General features: G+C 40.3%; 1 protein-coding gene across 1 annotated transcript; it reads left to right on the top strand.

The window, feature by feature from the left end:
- Window positions 1-352: 352 nt before the first annotated feature.
- Window positions 353-5793, top strand: CALHM1 (calcium homeostasis modulator 1). Its single transcript, XM_077257089.1, has 2 exons — window positions 353-1379; window positions 4449-5793. Exons 1-2 carry the CDS (start codon window positions 831-833, stop codon window positions 4911-4913), a joined length of 1014 nt encoding a protein of 337 aa, XP_077113204.1. The 5' UTR covers window positions 353-830; the 3' UTR covers window positions 4914-5793.
- Window positions 5794-16596: the final 10803 nt, after the last annotated feature.

Below are 16596 nucleotides of genomic sequence, written 5' to 3'. Positions count from 1 at the left end.
CAGGATTTGGCCCAAAGGCTGATTTCTATTAGCCAAGGCCAGTTGCAGAAGTCTTTATTGAGTCTTTGCATAAACCTGATGCATTTGTCAACAAACGTTTAAAATCTTATAAAATGTTAATAATTGCACTTCAGTAACCATAGAAACATCTGACTAAAAGATCTAAAAACACTGATGTAGCAAACTATGTGAAAACCCACATTTGCGTCAGTCTCAAAACCTTTGGTCACAATTTTACATACAGGTGGGTCATTGTCTGAGAAAGGAAGGGGAGCACTGTCAGTGTCCATTTCTGGTACAGTATGAAGTAATTGTGCAATCCCTATCATTTCTCCCCCCGCAGGACAAGATTGTTTACTTATTGCTTTCTAAGGAATAAAAATGACAGCTGAATAAAAAGGAAAAAACAAGTTCTTCTGCAGTCAGGACTGTGCTCTCCGGGCAGCGATGAGGTGACATGATCGTCAGCTAGCTCCATCTAGTTTTTGCATAGGTGTGTTGAAGGTTGGTCTCCGTCTGTGGGAGGGAAGACGTCACAGAAACATATGCAAACAACTTTTCATGTAATAGATTTCAGAGAAAAGCCGAGACTGCCGAAGAGACTAAACCAAATAATATTTTCTACAACCACATATGTATTTTTCAATAAACCATCAACGAGCTGAATGAATTGGGCAGAAGGCAAGAATTTAGAAAATTAGAAAAGACAAAAAGACATCCGAACAGGTAAAAGATTCCATCTTCTAACAATTAACCCTATCCATCACAAGTCTTGAAGGATCATTTCACTCCGCAACAGGCAAACTTAGTTAGTTTGAGAAACAGAAAAGATGGATAAATTTCGTATGATCTTCCAATTTCTGCAAGCCAACCAGGAATCATTCATGAATGGAATATGTGGCATTATGGCACTTGCGAGTGCCCAGCTATACACAACATTCGACTTCAACTGTCCATGCCTTCCGAGCTACAACCTATCTTATGCCATGGGAGTTTTGTGTGTACCGCCTATTGTATTATTTTTACTTGGATTTGTTATGAACAATAACGTGTCGATGCTGGCGGAAGAATGGAAGAGACCAACGGGCATGAGGCAAAAAGACTCGGCCGTACTGCGTTACATGTTCTGCTCAATGACACAGCGTGCGTTAATTGCCCCTGCCGTATGGATCTCGGTGTCCTTATTACATGGCGAGTGTTTTATATGTGCTTTTAGCACGTCAGTACCCATTGATCAACTGGGAAACATCACTGGAATCACTCTGTCCGAGAAAGAAATTAAGCGAATACTTGCCAGGATTCCCTGCAAGGAAATTTATGATGGACATCATATCGTACCGCAAGAAGTGGCGTCAAGATATCTGCGCTGTATCTCACAGGTAAGACATTGGGCATGAACACCATCTAAAATAAAGAGAGACTCTTTGTATTTATTTATTTTTTTAATTCCTAACATACAATAAATATTTATTGAAAAAGTTCCATAATATACAAATACAATATTCTGTTTCATTCTAAGTCATGTTTTAAAAAGTGGCCATCAGAAAGCAGTATATGTCCCATTTTCTAGATATGTGTACTGCAGGGGATATGTACCACATATGTGTAGAAAGAAGAAAAATATTTCAGCAAATACCAAAAGACAAGAAATCTATAGGAGGCAGATATTGGTCACTTTAATGCTATGTTCAAATTATAACTATGGTGTATGTTCACTTTGTACCCCAGATGTGCCCATATCCTATAAGAAGACCGATATATTCTAAAGGAGAGTCTTTTTGGCATGTGTTCAAGTGGTATCTACAGTGTAATATTTTCTGTACTGAACTGAAAGAGGATCCAACAATTTACAATGGAAGTCAATTGACAAAGGATGCGACTTGGGGGATACACTGCATTTGGGGGATATGCTGCATGTGCATGGCAAATTTATCATTTATTTATTATGTTTACTTATATAGCACCATTAATTCCACAGCACTTTATATCATCACCCCCAAATCTATATTCCCTATCAGTATTTCTTTGTATTGTGGAAGGAAAGCCATGGAAACACGGGGAGAACATACAAACTAGATGTTAGTGCCCTCTTCATGAAATCATTTTCCTACATTCTGCCACATCTTTCTATTGTTACCATATGAATATACTTTTTTTTACCTAAAATGTTTTTTTTTTATATTGGATTATTGAATAATATTCTTCCTTTTATATCCTCAGTTTAGTTTTTTTCTGCTTTTACATTAAAGGAGGGTTCAAAAATTAGAAAACGATTAATTCTTTTTTTACAAAAAAGAAGTTTTCAAAAGCTTAGAAAAACATTGAAAAAAAAACAAAAAACAGTGCCACACCTGTCCACAGGTTGTGTGTGGTATTACATTTTAGCCCTGTTCACTTCAACAGAGCTGAACTGCAATATCAGGCAGAAGCCATCCTGCAGCCCCAGGTGTGGTTGTAACCCTAAAATAAAGCAGCCAAAATCAAGTGGCAGTGATTTTTTTTGTAAGCAAAAAAAAAAACAGTTGCACAAAAAACACAAGATAAATGAGGCATAAAGATAAGCCCAACAATGGAGTATATTGCATCCAAAATAAATATTTGATAAAATATAAAAAAAAACAAATTAATTAATAAATACACAGTTAGATCAATAAAAGCAGGTTGCTATATAGTACAGAAATCACAATACTAATGAACCAGTCTGATCAAATGCGATTGTAAAAATTATCTGCTGCGCCCTATGAAGTATAGTATGAATCATAGGGAGAAAGTGTATCCAATATCTAGCAGTAGGGCTAAAAGTGCAGACTTACATTGTGACTGGTTTAGATATGTGTCGCTGCCACCCCAATGCACTTTTTGCCCTTCTTCATCAGGAGGTGTGTAAAAAGGAGGAAACAAAACAAGTTCTCCTGAAATAACATTTACAGTTCTCCATAGAACTTTATGAGCACCAACTGCCATCTCCTATCTCAGTATTGGGAGAATTTATGATCGCTGAAGTCAGATTTTACCTGTAAATTGGGAATTTTGAGAATGAATGACCAGTCCAGGAGAAGAAAGAAGTTGATTTCTCCAATAAGATATATTATAAAGTTTTTTTTAATTTTTACATGTACTATATGCAAAATATGTAAACAACGGTTACTCTTTAAAGAAAAGAGAAGAAGCAGCAGTTCACATACAGTTTTTTTTACTGGAATTGTATCAGAATTTTACATTTTATGACATGCCAAGTAGAGAGGATCAAATCTTCTGAAAGTCAAATTCATTTCACTGAATATTTTCCAAATATTCAATTTACAGCAAATCGATTCTCAGTGAATCGCAAAGTACTCCAAATGCCCTGAAAAGATGTGCATGACACTCTGAGGTTTCCTAAGACTGTTTCCAACTCCTTTCAAGCTCTTTAATGCAACCAGAGCCTTAGAAGTGTCACAGTGACCTCAACAGATGTGGCTATGGGTATTATTCAGATGGTACCAGGTTTTCACTGTTTAGGAATTTGTTCACTCTTAGCTGTGACATCTACACATTATCCAACAATGGCTGCTGCATTCCCTGCCTTGACTTTTATATAGGCTACAGATAGTTCTTCTGGAATGGCTGTGCTATATCAGATGATATGCTCACCAATGTCCCGTATAAATAAAGCTGGCACTTCAAATACACTATAAACAACACATGGTTGCCCAAAGGGTAACCATAACAAAGAGATCCAGAATAATATTAATCAAGGCTTTATTGGAAAACTTGATAAAATGCATAAAAATGCCCAAGCATCCTAAGATAAGGTGGAGGCTATGTGCAATACATCACATCAACATATCACTTTGCATGGTAATGGTGTCATTGTAATATATTTACTTCTGTATATTTTAAGCTGCCTAAGCATGCCCAGAGTATACCAACAGTATTAAATAGTTTATATGGCCATATCTACCTGCAAGCAGCACAGCGTTCCACCTCACCCCAACGCACGTTTCGCACCAGGCTTCTTCCGGGGGCGTAAGAAGGGGGTGCTTGGGCATTTTTATGCATTTTATCAAGTTTTCCAATAAAGCCTTTATTAATATTATTCTGGATCTCTTTGTTATGGTTACCCTTTGGGCAACCATGTGTTGTTTATATATCAGATGATAGCTGCAAGGCATTATGCAGTGACTACTGTATGGGGAAATGCCTGGGTGGTAACGGCTTATATCAGAGTGAAAGTAGCTGTTTGCTGAGGTGCCTGGGGACTACTTTTGACAGCTTTTGCCATACCATAGGGACAAACAGATTTCTTGTTTGTCTTGTTTATAACGTTGTCCCCAAATGTACTAATAAATATGACCATCTACCATTTGACTCACCATAGAAGTTCCTCCATAGAAGTTCTTAATTTTTCTCTAGACGAAACAAAAATCTAAATTCAACCAAATAACTTTCCCTTTCCGTTCTTGCAGGCATTTGGCTGGACCTTCATCCTACTGATGACTTTTTTGGCCTTTCTTGTGAGAGCCATCCGACCCTGCTTTACACAAGCTGCTTTTCTGAAAACCAAATACTGGTCTCACTACATTGACATAGAAAGAAAACTATTTGATGAGACCTGCACAGAGCATGCAAAAAGCTTTGCAAAACTGTGCATTCAGCAATTCTTCGAGAACATCAATCGAGATTTTAACTTGGGGCATTCACATGTATTGGAGAAAACACTAGAACAAGAAGAAATGGATAAACTCCTGGGAGTCACAAGCCAGGGCACAATGAACGATGTTCTTAAGAACTGGCACAGATGTAAGCCATCTTTAAAAGTGAATTCATATGAACATCAAAATGGGAATGGATGTATTAAAAACAATGAGCAGCAGATGAATAATCTAAACGGACCCAAGAAGGAAGCTGCGACGTACATCAGCAAAGTGTAACAATGGAAAAGCGGAAACAAATGGATACTAAAAAGACATCTAATCTCTGGAAATAAATGCTGCCTGGAAGACCATGAGCAAATAAAGTAAGAAACAAAGGAGAAAGAAAGTTTTCTGACACAAAAATACTGAAGGATGCTATGTGATTAATAGAGAGGTGCTGATATATATATATATATATATATATATATATATATATATATATACTGCAATGAAGTCACAAGAGAGGTTCTGCAGCAGCTGCAAAACTTGACAAGCCTTTGCTAACCAATTCTACGTCACTGGATTTGGGAAGTTAGAACAAGACGCAGCATCCAGAGGCAAGATCTGCCATTAGCAATGACACTTTGTAAAACGTTTGAGCCATTACATTCAATGGTCTTTCAAGGAAGAAGTATAAAATAAGAAATATTTGTATCAGTATTACTGAGAGAGAGCATTGTACCTTGAAAAATGGGAACTTTTGTGACTTTTTATACTCTGATAATGGTGCCTGAACTAATGTTTTTTTTTACTTCACTGGAAATTAAACTATGAAGGACTTTTGTATAAATATTATATAATAAGACTCCAAATAAATAATAATAGCAATAACAAATGTTTTGTTTGTCTGGTTTCGCCCTGTATTATTATTATTAACAGTATATTCTGTGATATAATAACTTTTTGATTATGTACAAATTAAACAAAAAAAGCAGACATTTGTGATGTTCCCCATATTGTTTTGTTTACAGCTCTCAATTATACTGGGAATTAAATGCAACAGCTTCATTGGTTGCCATAGACAAAGCTCTTTGTTTGGCAAAAGCTACAGTTAATCTGTTTAGATTAAAAAAGCTCTCCCCCCAACAAAATGTATATCTTCTTAATATATTGCACAGGAAAGATATGTATCTTTGGACCGTGTTAGCCAGTGGATAGAAAAATATTTAGAATTGAGAGTCCTCAGTGGTTGATACCTTTTAATGGCTAACTGAAAAGATGGTAACAGATTGCAAGCTTTCAAGACTACACAGGTCTCTTCATCAGGCATAGACTAATAGAAATTCTGAAGAATCACATATTTATGGACAACACAGCACAGAAAAATGCCATAGACAAGACAGGTGACGTGAAGCAGAATTACCATTCTGTGAGTGATAAACAGTTATGTCCATAAATATTGGAATCGTTTACAGATAAAGAGTGTGAATGGTTTATTGTCCTCTGATTGGGGTCTGGTACTGTGACACTCTCAGTGCAGGAATGAATGTGTCGCATGGATTTATGTCTTTTTACATCAACTAAGGAATTTGCACTTCAGACCTTATGGGGCATCATAACAAACAACCAGATCCCAATCAGAGTACAATAAAACATTAAGACTTCCTTATCTATGAACTGTTCTAATATTTATGGACATAAATAACTCACATAATGGTAATTCTGCTTCACGTCACCAGTCTTGTCTATGGCATTTTTCTGTGCTGTGCTGTGCTGTGCATAAATATGTGATTCTTCAGAATTTCTATTAGTCTATGCCTGATAAAGAGACCTGAGTAGTCTCGAAAGCTTGCAACTTGTTAACATCTTTTCAGTTAGCCATTAAAAGGTATCAACCACTGAGGACTCTCAATTCTAAATATTTTATTAATATACTGCAGTCATCCTATTACACATCACTGTGTACTTACAATTGCTCATTTTGCCTTTCTACCCAGTGAATTTGTCTCTTTTCCATTAGGTCACAAAGGTGTTTACATCCCCCTGGAAGACCAGGAGTTAAAGGGTCAGAATCACAGGTCTTCTTTAGAGATGGTGTGATTTGTGTCCCATATTAAATTAATTTAGTTTCTTCTCGTGCAGAAGCGGTTAATGACCCTATCTATGCTGGTTAGAAACTTTCCAGCTCCATTTCAGCTGCTTCTGATCTGGTTATTACCTCTTCCTATAAAAACTGGTCAGACCTTCTTGTCCCTGCTGATGAAAGATTTGTCTTCCTGTGCTGTGTGCTAAAGTGAAGTGGTTGGAGTGGAGCTGCTGTAGTAGTGATCCGTGGTTTGCTGTAGTACGTGTGTGTTTATCTCCCGGACCCTGTTCCCATTTAGCTTATTCCTCCCTGACCCTATCCTCCTCCCTATTGTTGGTTAGTGCTTTTGTATGATAAGAGGTTTTCTATTATCCCTGTTTTGTCTTTGTGTCTTGTTTACCTTACATTTTTGTCCCATGCCTCATGGAGTGGGGGAGGGGACAAACCAGGGATTAACAGGAGCATAGTAAGGTCGTAGAGTCGGACCTCCCTACCTTCAAGAGTTTCCCTGGGACAGGGATCGTTAGGGTTCCAGTCCCAGGGCCAGTTTGAGGCCACCTCTCCTTACCTCTCCTGACAATGACATCACCTGATTAAAAACTCACTAGCTGAATCCTTCTAGGCTCTTTTTAAAACAGGAGGTCTCTTTTCCATGCATGAGTCAACACTGCAAAAATCACTAGCAGGGGGGAGCAGTGATCAGATGGGTCAGAAGTTGAAGAATGGGATGACTCATGCAGGGAAAATTTACTTACTGTTTCTACTTAGAGCTTAGAAGGATTCAGCTAGTCTCTTTATAATCACCTGATGTCCCAAACTAATGGAAAAAAGAATTATCTGGGTAGGCAAAGTGAGCAATAATTGTAAGTAGACAGTGCTATATAATATGATGACTGCAAAATCTTTAGAGGATAAAAACTTTGAAGGGAGTGCTTCCAAAATATCCCCAATGACAGTTGTCGAAGATCAGGCATGTTAAATTCAACATGGTTGATCCTCTTTTGCTGTTGCAATTAAAACAAGCATGAGCAAATGTCTAAACTGTACAGGCACGATTACAGCAGAGCGGGGTGAAATAGCAGGCTGAGAGCAATCTTGTTGGCACCGCCAGTATGTTGACAGATATAGTTCATTTTGGAGAGAATTGTCAGAATTATATTGTATTTTAATCCTTCAAATATATATCTTACTACAAAGAATGGTCATCTTTTAGAAGATGTCGAGCAAAAAAAGAAATATCAAACAAAAGAAAAAAAAACAGATTATATTTATAAAGTTGAAACTAGAAGTTTACATACACTGCTGTATATAAAAAGACACACATTCATGTTTTTCTCTGACATGAAATCAGAATAAACCTTTCCTGTTTTAGGTCAGTTAGGATTACCATAACTATTAATATTTGTCAAATGCCAGAATAATGAGAGAGAGAATGTTTTAAGGCATTTTTATTACTTAATGCAAAGCCAAAAGTTTTCAGATATTGCGAAAAACATGCATATGTATCGTTTTACATAGTGTATGGAAACTTCTAAAATGTTGATATTTTATTAGAAATACAATAAAAACATTTAAAAAAATGGATAAAGAGACAAGAATTTAAGGGGATACCGACAAAAATCAATTACCGAGCAGATATGCCCAGGGAGGTAAGGAAGAGCACAGATGCTTACGGTAACTTTCCCTATATGTATCCCTATCTGGATCCTCCTTACCTCCCTGGATATATGTTTATTCATTTTTTTTCTGTGTTTTTATAGCATTACTAATAAAATATTTAAATTTTAATATATAAAGAAAGTTTTTTTTATTTTGTAGATATTTATCTTTCAGCAAATCCAATGTCTATTGCCAAAATACATTTATTTACTGGTAGCGTTTTTCATAATAGCAGTTGACATTTCTCCTATATGTGGACAGGGATGCAGGTATCTATTTATGATGCGTTATCATATAGCAATTACATTGTACATATGTGCTATATTCTAAGCAGTCAATATGACGTTCTCCTAGTTATTGGAATACATTGATAAGAATGTTATTGTACGGTTGCTTTTCTCCATAAAGCACAATGCCCATTTAGCATTATGGATGAAACGTCACTCAGATTGCCGGTCACAGGCTTTATCTGCAACGTGTTGTGAAATGTTTTGATGATTGGCATATTGTCACCTTTTCTGCACTTGCACCTTGTATGGATTTATGGAACGTCTCGTAGATGCACCACGCATGGCCACAACTGATAGGAGTTCCTGTATAAAACAAAAGTGCAACCACACATATTATGCCATCAAAAATCTACTTGTCATGGCACAAAATCATGCAAACTACAATCTAAAAAAGATCTTTTGTCATGTTCTTCACAGATGTTTTAAAAAAAATGTAACAAAAAGCCTCTGAACTTCAAGAAACCAAACCAACGCTCCAGGGCTAACAACATTCCTGGCCACAAAGCCATTTCAGTCATGATTACTAGTGCGGCACTCAAGCTGACTACATTTGTTAATCTTACATTTTTACGGCAGACACGGACTTTACAAAAATGTGATGTCCCTTCAGGCTTCTTCCCTGCATAATAGTAAGCATTCAAAGAATACCTACCCTTACAAAACCACAATCCCGATCTTTGAGGAAGTTGCTGTAGAAGTTCACTAGATGTGGTGCTATCAGAAATGTTTTGTCTAAAGTTGGCCAAACATATGAGATAGCCACTGTCATCTCTCCCTCCCGATGTTCCCATACACAGTAGCGCTCGGCTCTGTCATCGGTTCCCCCCTCCCTCCCACATCATCTGTCAGGGAAAAGTTGGGAGACCCCAGTACCCATTAGATGGTTGGCTGATGTATATGTCAGTCCTGCTGATTTTTATCTAATGTGTATGTAGGTCTAATAAGCATATTTTGGGCTCTTTATTTAATCAACACTCCCCATGTATATTAAAGGGATTGTCTGGCCTTAGGGTATGTAACGCCGACGTCCCTGTATAACTCCCCTCCCCCTCACAGTAGGGACGTCTACATGCTCATCACCAGAGCCGTTCAGAGTCTCCTGCTCTGGCTCCCACAGCGGTTCCCAAGTTCCAGGGTCCGCGCACGTGACGCAGGTCTCCCAGGAATGAGCTTAGGGCGTGCATGCTCCCCGATTCTTGCATACTCCGGGAGTGTCGCCAGCCTATAGCTGGGAGGCATTAGGTATTTAAGGCACCCTCCCTTGTAGGGAGGTGCCTGAGCAACTTCAGTACCTAGTATGTGTATTCAACTTAAATTAGAATATTACAAAACAATAAGGGTATGTTCACACGTTTCATTCTTGCAGCATTATTTTTAGTGTGTTAAAGAAGCCGCATTTTACAGTACCAGCAAAAGAAATGCAATATCAGAAATATGCACATGCTTGTTTTTTCACTGACTGAATTCGAGCACTGCAGCATTTTTGAAAATCTACAGCATGTCAGTACTTACAGCGTTTTTGCAACATTTTTTACCCATTCAAAGTAATGATAAAGTGAAAAAAAATTGCAAAAAACGCAGCATAATATTTGTATTGCACTTTTGCAGCGTTTTGGTGCATAAAACTGATATTAACTGATATTAACTGTAGGCAAATCACACATGTAATAAGCAAGCAGCATCGCATTATGACCAGTATTTTTCCTGCCACCAATCAGATTTTGCCTGCAGAAAAAAACGCTGTAAAAAAGCAAAGTGTGAACATGCCCTAAAACCCAGTTTTACACTTTAACCCCTTAACAACCGCCGATACGCCTTTTAACGGCAGCAGTTAAGGGTACTTATTCCTCAGCGTCGCTTTTAACGGCACTGGAAAATAAGGGTATAGAGTGTCCCCAGCGTTGGAAAATCTCTGGGGTCTCGGCTACTGGGGGGGTAGCTGAGACCGACCCCGGAGAACATGATTCGAGTCGGTTTTCTCCGTCCCCAGTCTTGCGATTGCCGTTATTCACCAAATAACGGATATCACAAAAAAAAGGCAGATTTCCCATTCATTCTCTCTCCTCTGATATGATCTAGCATACCAGATGAGAGAGAAATGGGGTCCCCGAGCCCTCCCGGTACGTCCGCCATCCCCGGACCCTCCGGCTCAGTCCCCCAGCCCTCTGCGTCTTCTCCCTGAAAGAAAATGGTGGGCACATGCACAGTGCGCCCGCTGAGTACTTACAAATACTCGGAGGACACCCGAGCGTGCTCGGGAAATCTCGAGTACTGTTATGATCCTTAGTGGTTGAGGATCACAAATTACTCCAGCTAAGTAACATACATAGGACAAGCTCTAGGGAGGTGGCAAACTGGACTGACCGCAAATCTGAACCTATCCAAACACACTAGAAGTAGTCGGTGAACGTGCCTAAAAAATCCTAGACGTCTCGAGCCAGCCTGAGGAACTAACTACCCCTAGAGAGAGAGAAAGACCTCACTTGCCTCCAGAGAAATAATCCCCAAAGATATAGAAGCCCCCAACAAATAATAACGGTGAGGTAAGAGGAAGGCACATATACAGGGGTGAAAACAGATTTAGCAAATGAGGCCCACTAATACTAGATAGCAGAAAATAGTAAAGGGGTCTGTGCGGTCAGTAAAAAACCCTTACAAAATATCCACTCTGAGATTTCAAGAACCCCCGCACCAACTAACGGTGTGGGGGGGAGAAACTCAGTCCCCTAGAGCAACCAGCAAGCGAGGAAATCACATTTTAGCGAGCTGGACTAAAAACATAATAAATGCTGATAATCAAAAAATGATCAAACAAAAACTTAGCTTGTCTTGGAGAGACTGGGAGCAAGGTAGTCACAAGGAATCTGAAGAGCACTGAGTACATTGAGAGCAGGCAAGGAACTGAGTATCCAGGTGAACTAAATAGGAAACCCAACCAAGGATAACAAACCAGCTGATGCTGCCAACCTGCAGAAAGACAACACTACACAGTACCGCTTGTGACCACTAGAGGGAGCCCAAAAACAGAGTTCACAACAGTACCCCCCCCCTTGAGGAGGGGTCACCGAACCCTCATCAAGACCCCCAGGGTGATCAGGACGAGCCGCGTGGAAGGCACGAACCAAATCGGCCGCATGAACATCAGAGGCGACAACCCAGGAATTATCCTCCTGACCATAGCCCTTCCACTTCACCAAATACTGAAGCCTCCATCTAGAGATACGAGAATCCAAAATCTTCTCCACCACGTACTCCAATTCGCCCTCGACCAGCACCGGAGCAGGAGGCTCAACAAAAGGAACCACAGGTACCACATACCTTCGCAACAAAGACCTATGGAACACATTATGAATGGCAAACGATGCTGGGAGATCCAAACGAAAAGACACCGGGTTAAGGATTTCCAAGATCTTATAAGGACCGATGAAGCGAGGCTTGAATTTAGGAGAGGAGACCTTCATAGGAACATACCGAGAAGACAGCCACACCAAATCCCCAACACGAAGTCGGGGACCCACACTGCGGCGGCGGTTGGCAAAGCGCTGAGCCTTCTCTTGTGACAACCTCAAATTGTCCACCACATGGTTCCAAATCTGCTGCAACCTATCCACCACAGAATCCACCCCAGGACAGTCAGAAGGCTCAACCTGACCCGAGGAAAAACGAGGATGGAAACCAGAATTGCAGAAAAAAGGCGAAACCAAAGTAGCAGAACTAGCCCGATTATTAACCCCTTAATCCCATATGACGTACTATACCGTCGAGGTGGGGTGGGCCTTAATTCCCGGTGACGGTATAGTACGTCATACGCGATCGGCCGCGCTCACGGGGGGAGCGCGGCCGATCGCGGCCGGGTGTCGGCTGCATATCGCAGCTGACATCCGGCACTATGTGCCAGGAGCGGTCACGGACCGCCCCCGGCACATTAACCCCCGGCACACCGCGATCAAACATGATCGCGGTGTACCGGCGGTACAGGGAAGCATCGCGCAGGGAGGGGGCTCCCTGCGTGCTTCCCTGAGACGATCGGTACAAGGTGATGTACTCACCTCGTACCGAACGTCTTCTCCCTGCAGGCCCCGGATCCAAAATGGCCGAGGGGCTGTATCCGGGTCCTGCAGGGAGCACTTCCGGGTCGGAGCAGGCTGCAGATGAAAGCTGCAGCCTGCTCCGATGAAAGTATGATCGCAGATCTGATAGAGTGCTGTGCACACTATCAGATCTGCGATCTGTGATGTCCCCCCCTGGGACAAAGTAAAAAAGTAAAAAAAAAAATTTCCACATGTGTAAAAAAAAATAATAATAATTCCTAAATAAATAATAATAAAAAAAAAAATATTATTCCCATAAATACATTTCTTTATCTAAAAAAAACAAACAAAAACAATAAAAGTACACATATTTAGTATCGCCGCGTCCGTAACGACCCAACCTATAAAACTGGCCCACTAGTTAACCCCTTCAGTAAACACCGTAAGAAAAAAAAAAAAAAACGAGGCAAAAAACAACGCTTTATTACCATACTGCCGAACAAAAAGTGGAATAACACGCGATCAAAAAGACGGATATAAATAACCATGTTACCGCTGAAAACGTCATCTTGTCCCGCAAAAAACGAGCCGCCATACAGCATCATAAGCAAAAAAATAAAAAAGTTATAGTCCTCAGAATAAAGCGATGCCAAAATAATTATTTTTTCTATAAAATAGTTTTTATCGTATAAAAGCGTCAAAACATAAAAAAATGATATAAATGAGGTATTGCTGTAATCGTACTGACCCGACGAATAAAACTGCTTTATCAATTTTACCAAGCGCAGAACGGTATAAACGCCTCTCCCAAAAGAAATTCATGAATAGCTGGTTTTTGGTTATTCTGCCTCACAAAAATCGGAATAAAAAGTGATAAAAAATGGTCACGTGTCCGAAAATGTTACCAATAAAAACGTCAACTCGTCCCGCAAAAAACAAGACCTCACATGACTCTGTGGACCAAAATGTGGAAAAATTATAGGTCTCAAAATGTGGAGACGCAAAAACTTTTTTGCTATAAAAAGCGTCTTTTAGTCTGGTTTCACACTTGCGTTTTTATCTGCATGCGTTTTTTTAAAAAACCGCATGTGTGAAAAAATGCATGTAAACGCGGTAAAACGCATGCGTTTTTATAGAAAAACACAAGAAAACAAGAAAAAAACAAAAAACCCTAACCCTACCCCTAACCCTACCCCTAACCTGAAATACGTGGCACTGAAATACGTGGCACTGAAATATACGTTTATATACGTATATACGTATATAAGTGCCACGATATTTCAGTGGCCACGTATTTAAGTGCCACGTATTTAAGTGCCACGTATTTAAGTGCCACGTATTTAAGTGCCACGTATTTACGTGCCACGTATTTACGTGCCACGTATTTTTCAGTGCCTGAAATACGTGGCACTGAAATACGTGGCACTGAAATATCGTGGCACTGAAATATCGTGGCACTGAAGTATTTACGTGCCACGTATTTTTCAGTGCCTGAAATACGTGGCACTGAAATACGTGGCACTGAAATACGTGGCACTGAAATATTGTGGCACTGAAATATCGTGGCACTTAAATACGTGGCACTTAAATACGTGGCACTTAAATACGTGGCACTTAAATACGTGGCACTTAAATACGTGGCACTTAAATACGTGGCACTTATATACGTGGCACTTATATACGTGGCACTTATGACTGTCAGAAAATGTTCAGTAAACGGTTAGGGGTAGGGTTTCAGGTAGAATTGGGGAGTTTCCACTGTTCAGGCACATCAGGGGCTCTCCAAACGCGACATGGCGTCCAATCTCAATTCCAGCCAATTCTGCGTTGAAAAAGTAAAACAGTGCTCCTTCCCTTCCGAGCTCTCCCGTGCGTCCAAAAAGGGGTTTACCCCAACATATGGGGTATCAGCGTACTAGGGACAAATTGAACAACAACTTCTGGGGTCCAAGTTCTCTTGTTATCCTTGGGAAAATAAAAATTTGGGGGGCTAAAAATCATTTTTGTGGGAAAAAAAATATGTTTTATTTTCACGGCTCTGCGTTGTAAACTGTAGTGAAACACTTGGGGGTTCAAAGTTCTCACAACACATCTAGATAAGTTCCTTGGGAGGTCTAGTTTCCAATATGGGGTCACTTGTGGGGGGTTTGTACTATTTGGGTACATCAGGGGCTCTGCAAATGCAACGTGACGCCTGCAGACCAATCCATTTAAGTCTGCATTCCAAATGGCGCTCCTTCCCTTCCGAGCTCTGTCATGCGCCCAAACAGTGGTTCCCCCCCACATAGGGGGTATCAGCGTACTCAGGACAAATTGGACAACAACTTTTAGGGTCCAATTTATCCTGATACCCTTGTGAAAATACAAAACTGGGGGCTAAAAAATAATTTTTGTGAAAAAGAAAAATAATTTTTATTTTCACGGCTCTGCATTATAAACTGTAGTGAAACACTTGGGGGTTCAAAGTTCTCACAACACATCTAGATAAGTTCCTTGGGGGGTCTAGTTTCCAATATGGGGTCACTTGTGGGGGGTTTGTACTGTTTGGGTACATCAGGGGCTCTGCAAATGCAACGTGACGCCTGCAGACCAATCCATTTAAGTCTGAATTCCAAATGGCGCTCCTTCCCTTCCGAGCTCTGTCATGCGCCCAAACAGTGGTTCCCCCCCACATAGGGGGTATCAGCGTACTCAGGACAAATTGGACAACAACTTTTAGGGTCCAATTTATCCTGATACCCTTGTGAAAATACAAAACTGGGGGCTAAAAAATCATTTTTGTGAAAAAGAAAAATAATTTTTATTTTCACGGCTCTGCGTTATAAACTGTAGTGAAACACTTGGGGGTTCAAAGTTCTCACAACACATCTAGATAAGTTCCTTGGGGGGTCTAGTTTCCAATATGGGGTCACTTGTGGGGGGTTTGTACTGTTTGGGTACATCAGGGGCTCTGCAAATGCAACGTGACGCCTGCAGACCAATCCATTTAAGTCTGAATTCCAAATGGCGCTCCTTCCCTTCCGAGCTCTGTCATGCGCCCAAACAGTGGTTCCCCCCCACATAGGGGGTATCAGCGTACTCAGGACAAATTGGACAACAACTTTTAGGGTCCAATTTATCCTGATACCCTTGTGAAAATACAAAACTGGGGGCTAAATTTCATTTTTGTGAAAAAAAAAAAATATATTTTCACGGCTCTGCGTTATAAACTGTAGTGAAACACTTGGGGGTTCAAAGTTCTCACAACACATCTAGATAAGTTCCTTGGGGGGTCTAGTTTCCAATATGGGGTCACTTGTGGGGGGTTTGTACTGTTTGGGTACATCAGGGGCTCTGCAAATGCAACGTGACGCCTGCAGACCAATCCATTTAAGTCTGCATTCCAAATGGCGCTCCTTCCCTTCCGAGCTCTGTCATGCGCCCAAACAGTGGTCCCTCCCCACAAATGGGGTATCAGCGTACTCCAGACAAATTGGACAACAACTTTTGGGGTCCAATTTATCCTGATACCCTTGTGAAAATACAAAACTGGGGGCTAAAAAATCATTTTTGTGAAAAAAAAAAATAATTTTTATTTTCACGGCTCTGCGTTATAAACTGTAGTGAAACACTTGGGGGTTCAAAGCTCTCAAAACACATCTAGATAAGTTCCTTAGGGGGTCTACTTTCCAAAATGGTGTCACTTGTGGGGGGTTTAATGTTTAGGCACATCAGGGGCTCTCCAAACGCAACATGGCATCCCATCTTAATTCCAGTCAATTTTGCATTGAAAAGTAAAATAGCGCTTCTTCCCTTCTGAGCTCTGCTATGCGCCCAAACAATGGTTTACACCAACATATGGGGTATCGTCGTACTCAGGACAAATTGCACAACAACTTTTGTGGTCTAATTTCTTCTCTTACCCTTGGGGAAAT

This window comes from Ranitomeya variabilis, chromosome 4 (genome assembly GCF_051348905.1).
Source record: "Ranitomeya variabilis isolate aRanVar5 chromosome 4, aRanVar5.hap1, whole genome shotgun sequence".
NCBI classification, from domain to species: Eukaryota; Metazoa; Chordata; class Amphibia; order Anura; family Dendrobatidae; genus Ranitomeya; species Ranitomeya variabilis.
The sequence above is the reverse complement of the archived record's forward strand: the minus strand, read 5'-3'. Positions and strand labels throughout refer to the sequence as shown.

Bases quoted from the DNA above. Each gene is read 5' to 3' on its own strand.
- CALHM1 (XM_077257089.1), top strand. From the start codon at position 831: ATGGATAAATTTCGTATGATCTTCCAATTTCTGCAAGCCAACCAGGAA. The intron at 1,380-4,448 runs GTAAGACATTGG...CCGTTCTTGCAG, and splicing joins ATCTGCGCTGTATCTCACAG to GCATTTGGCTGGACCTTCAT.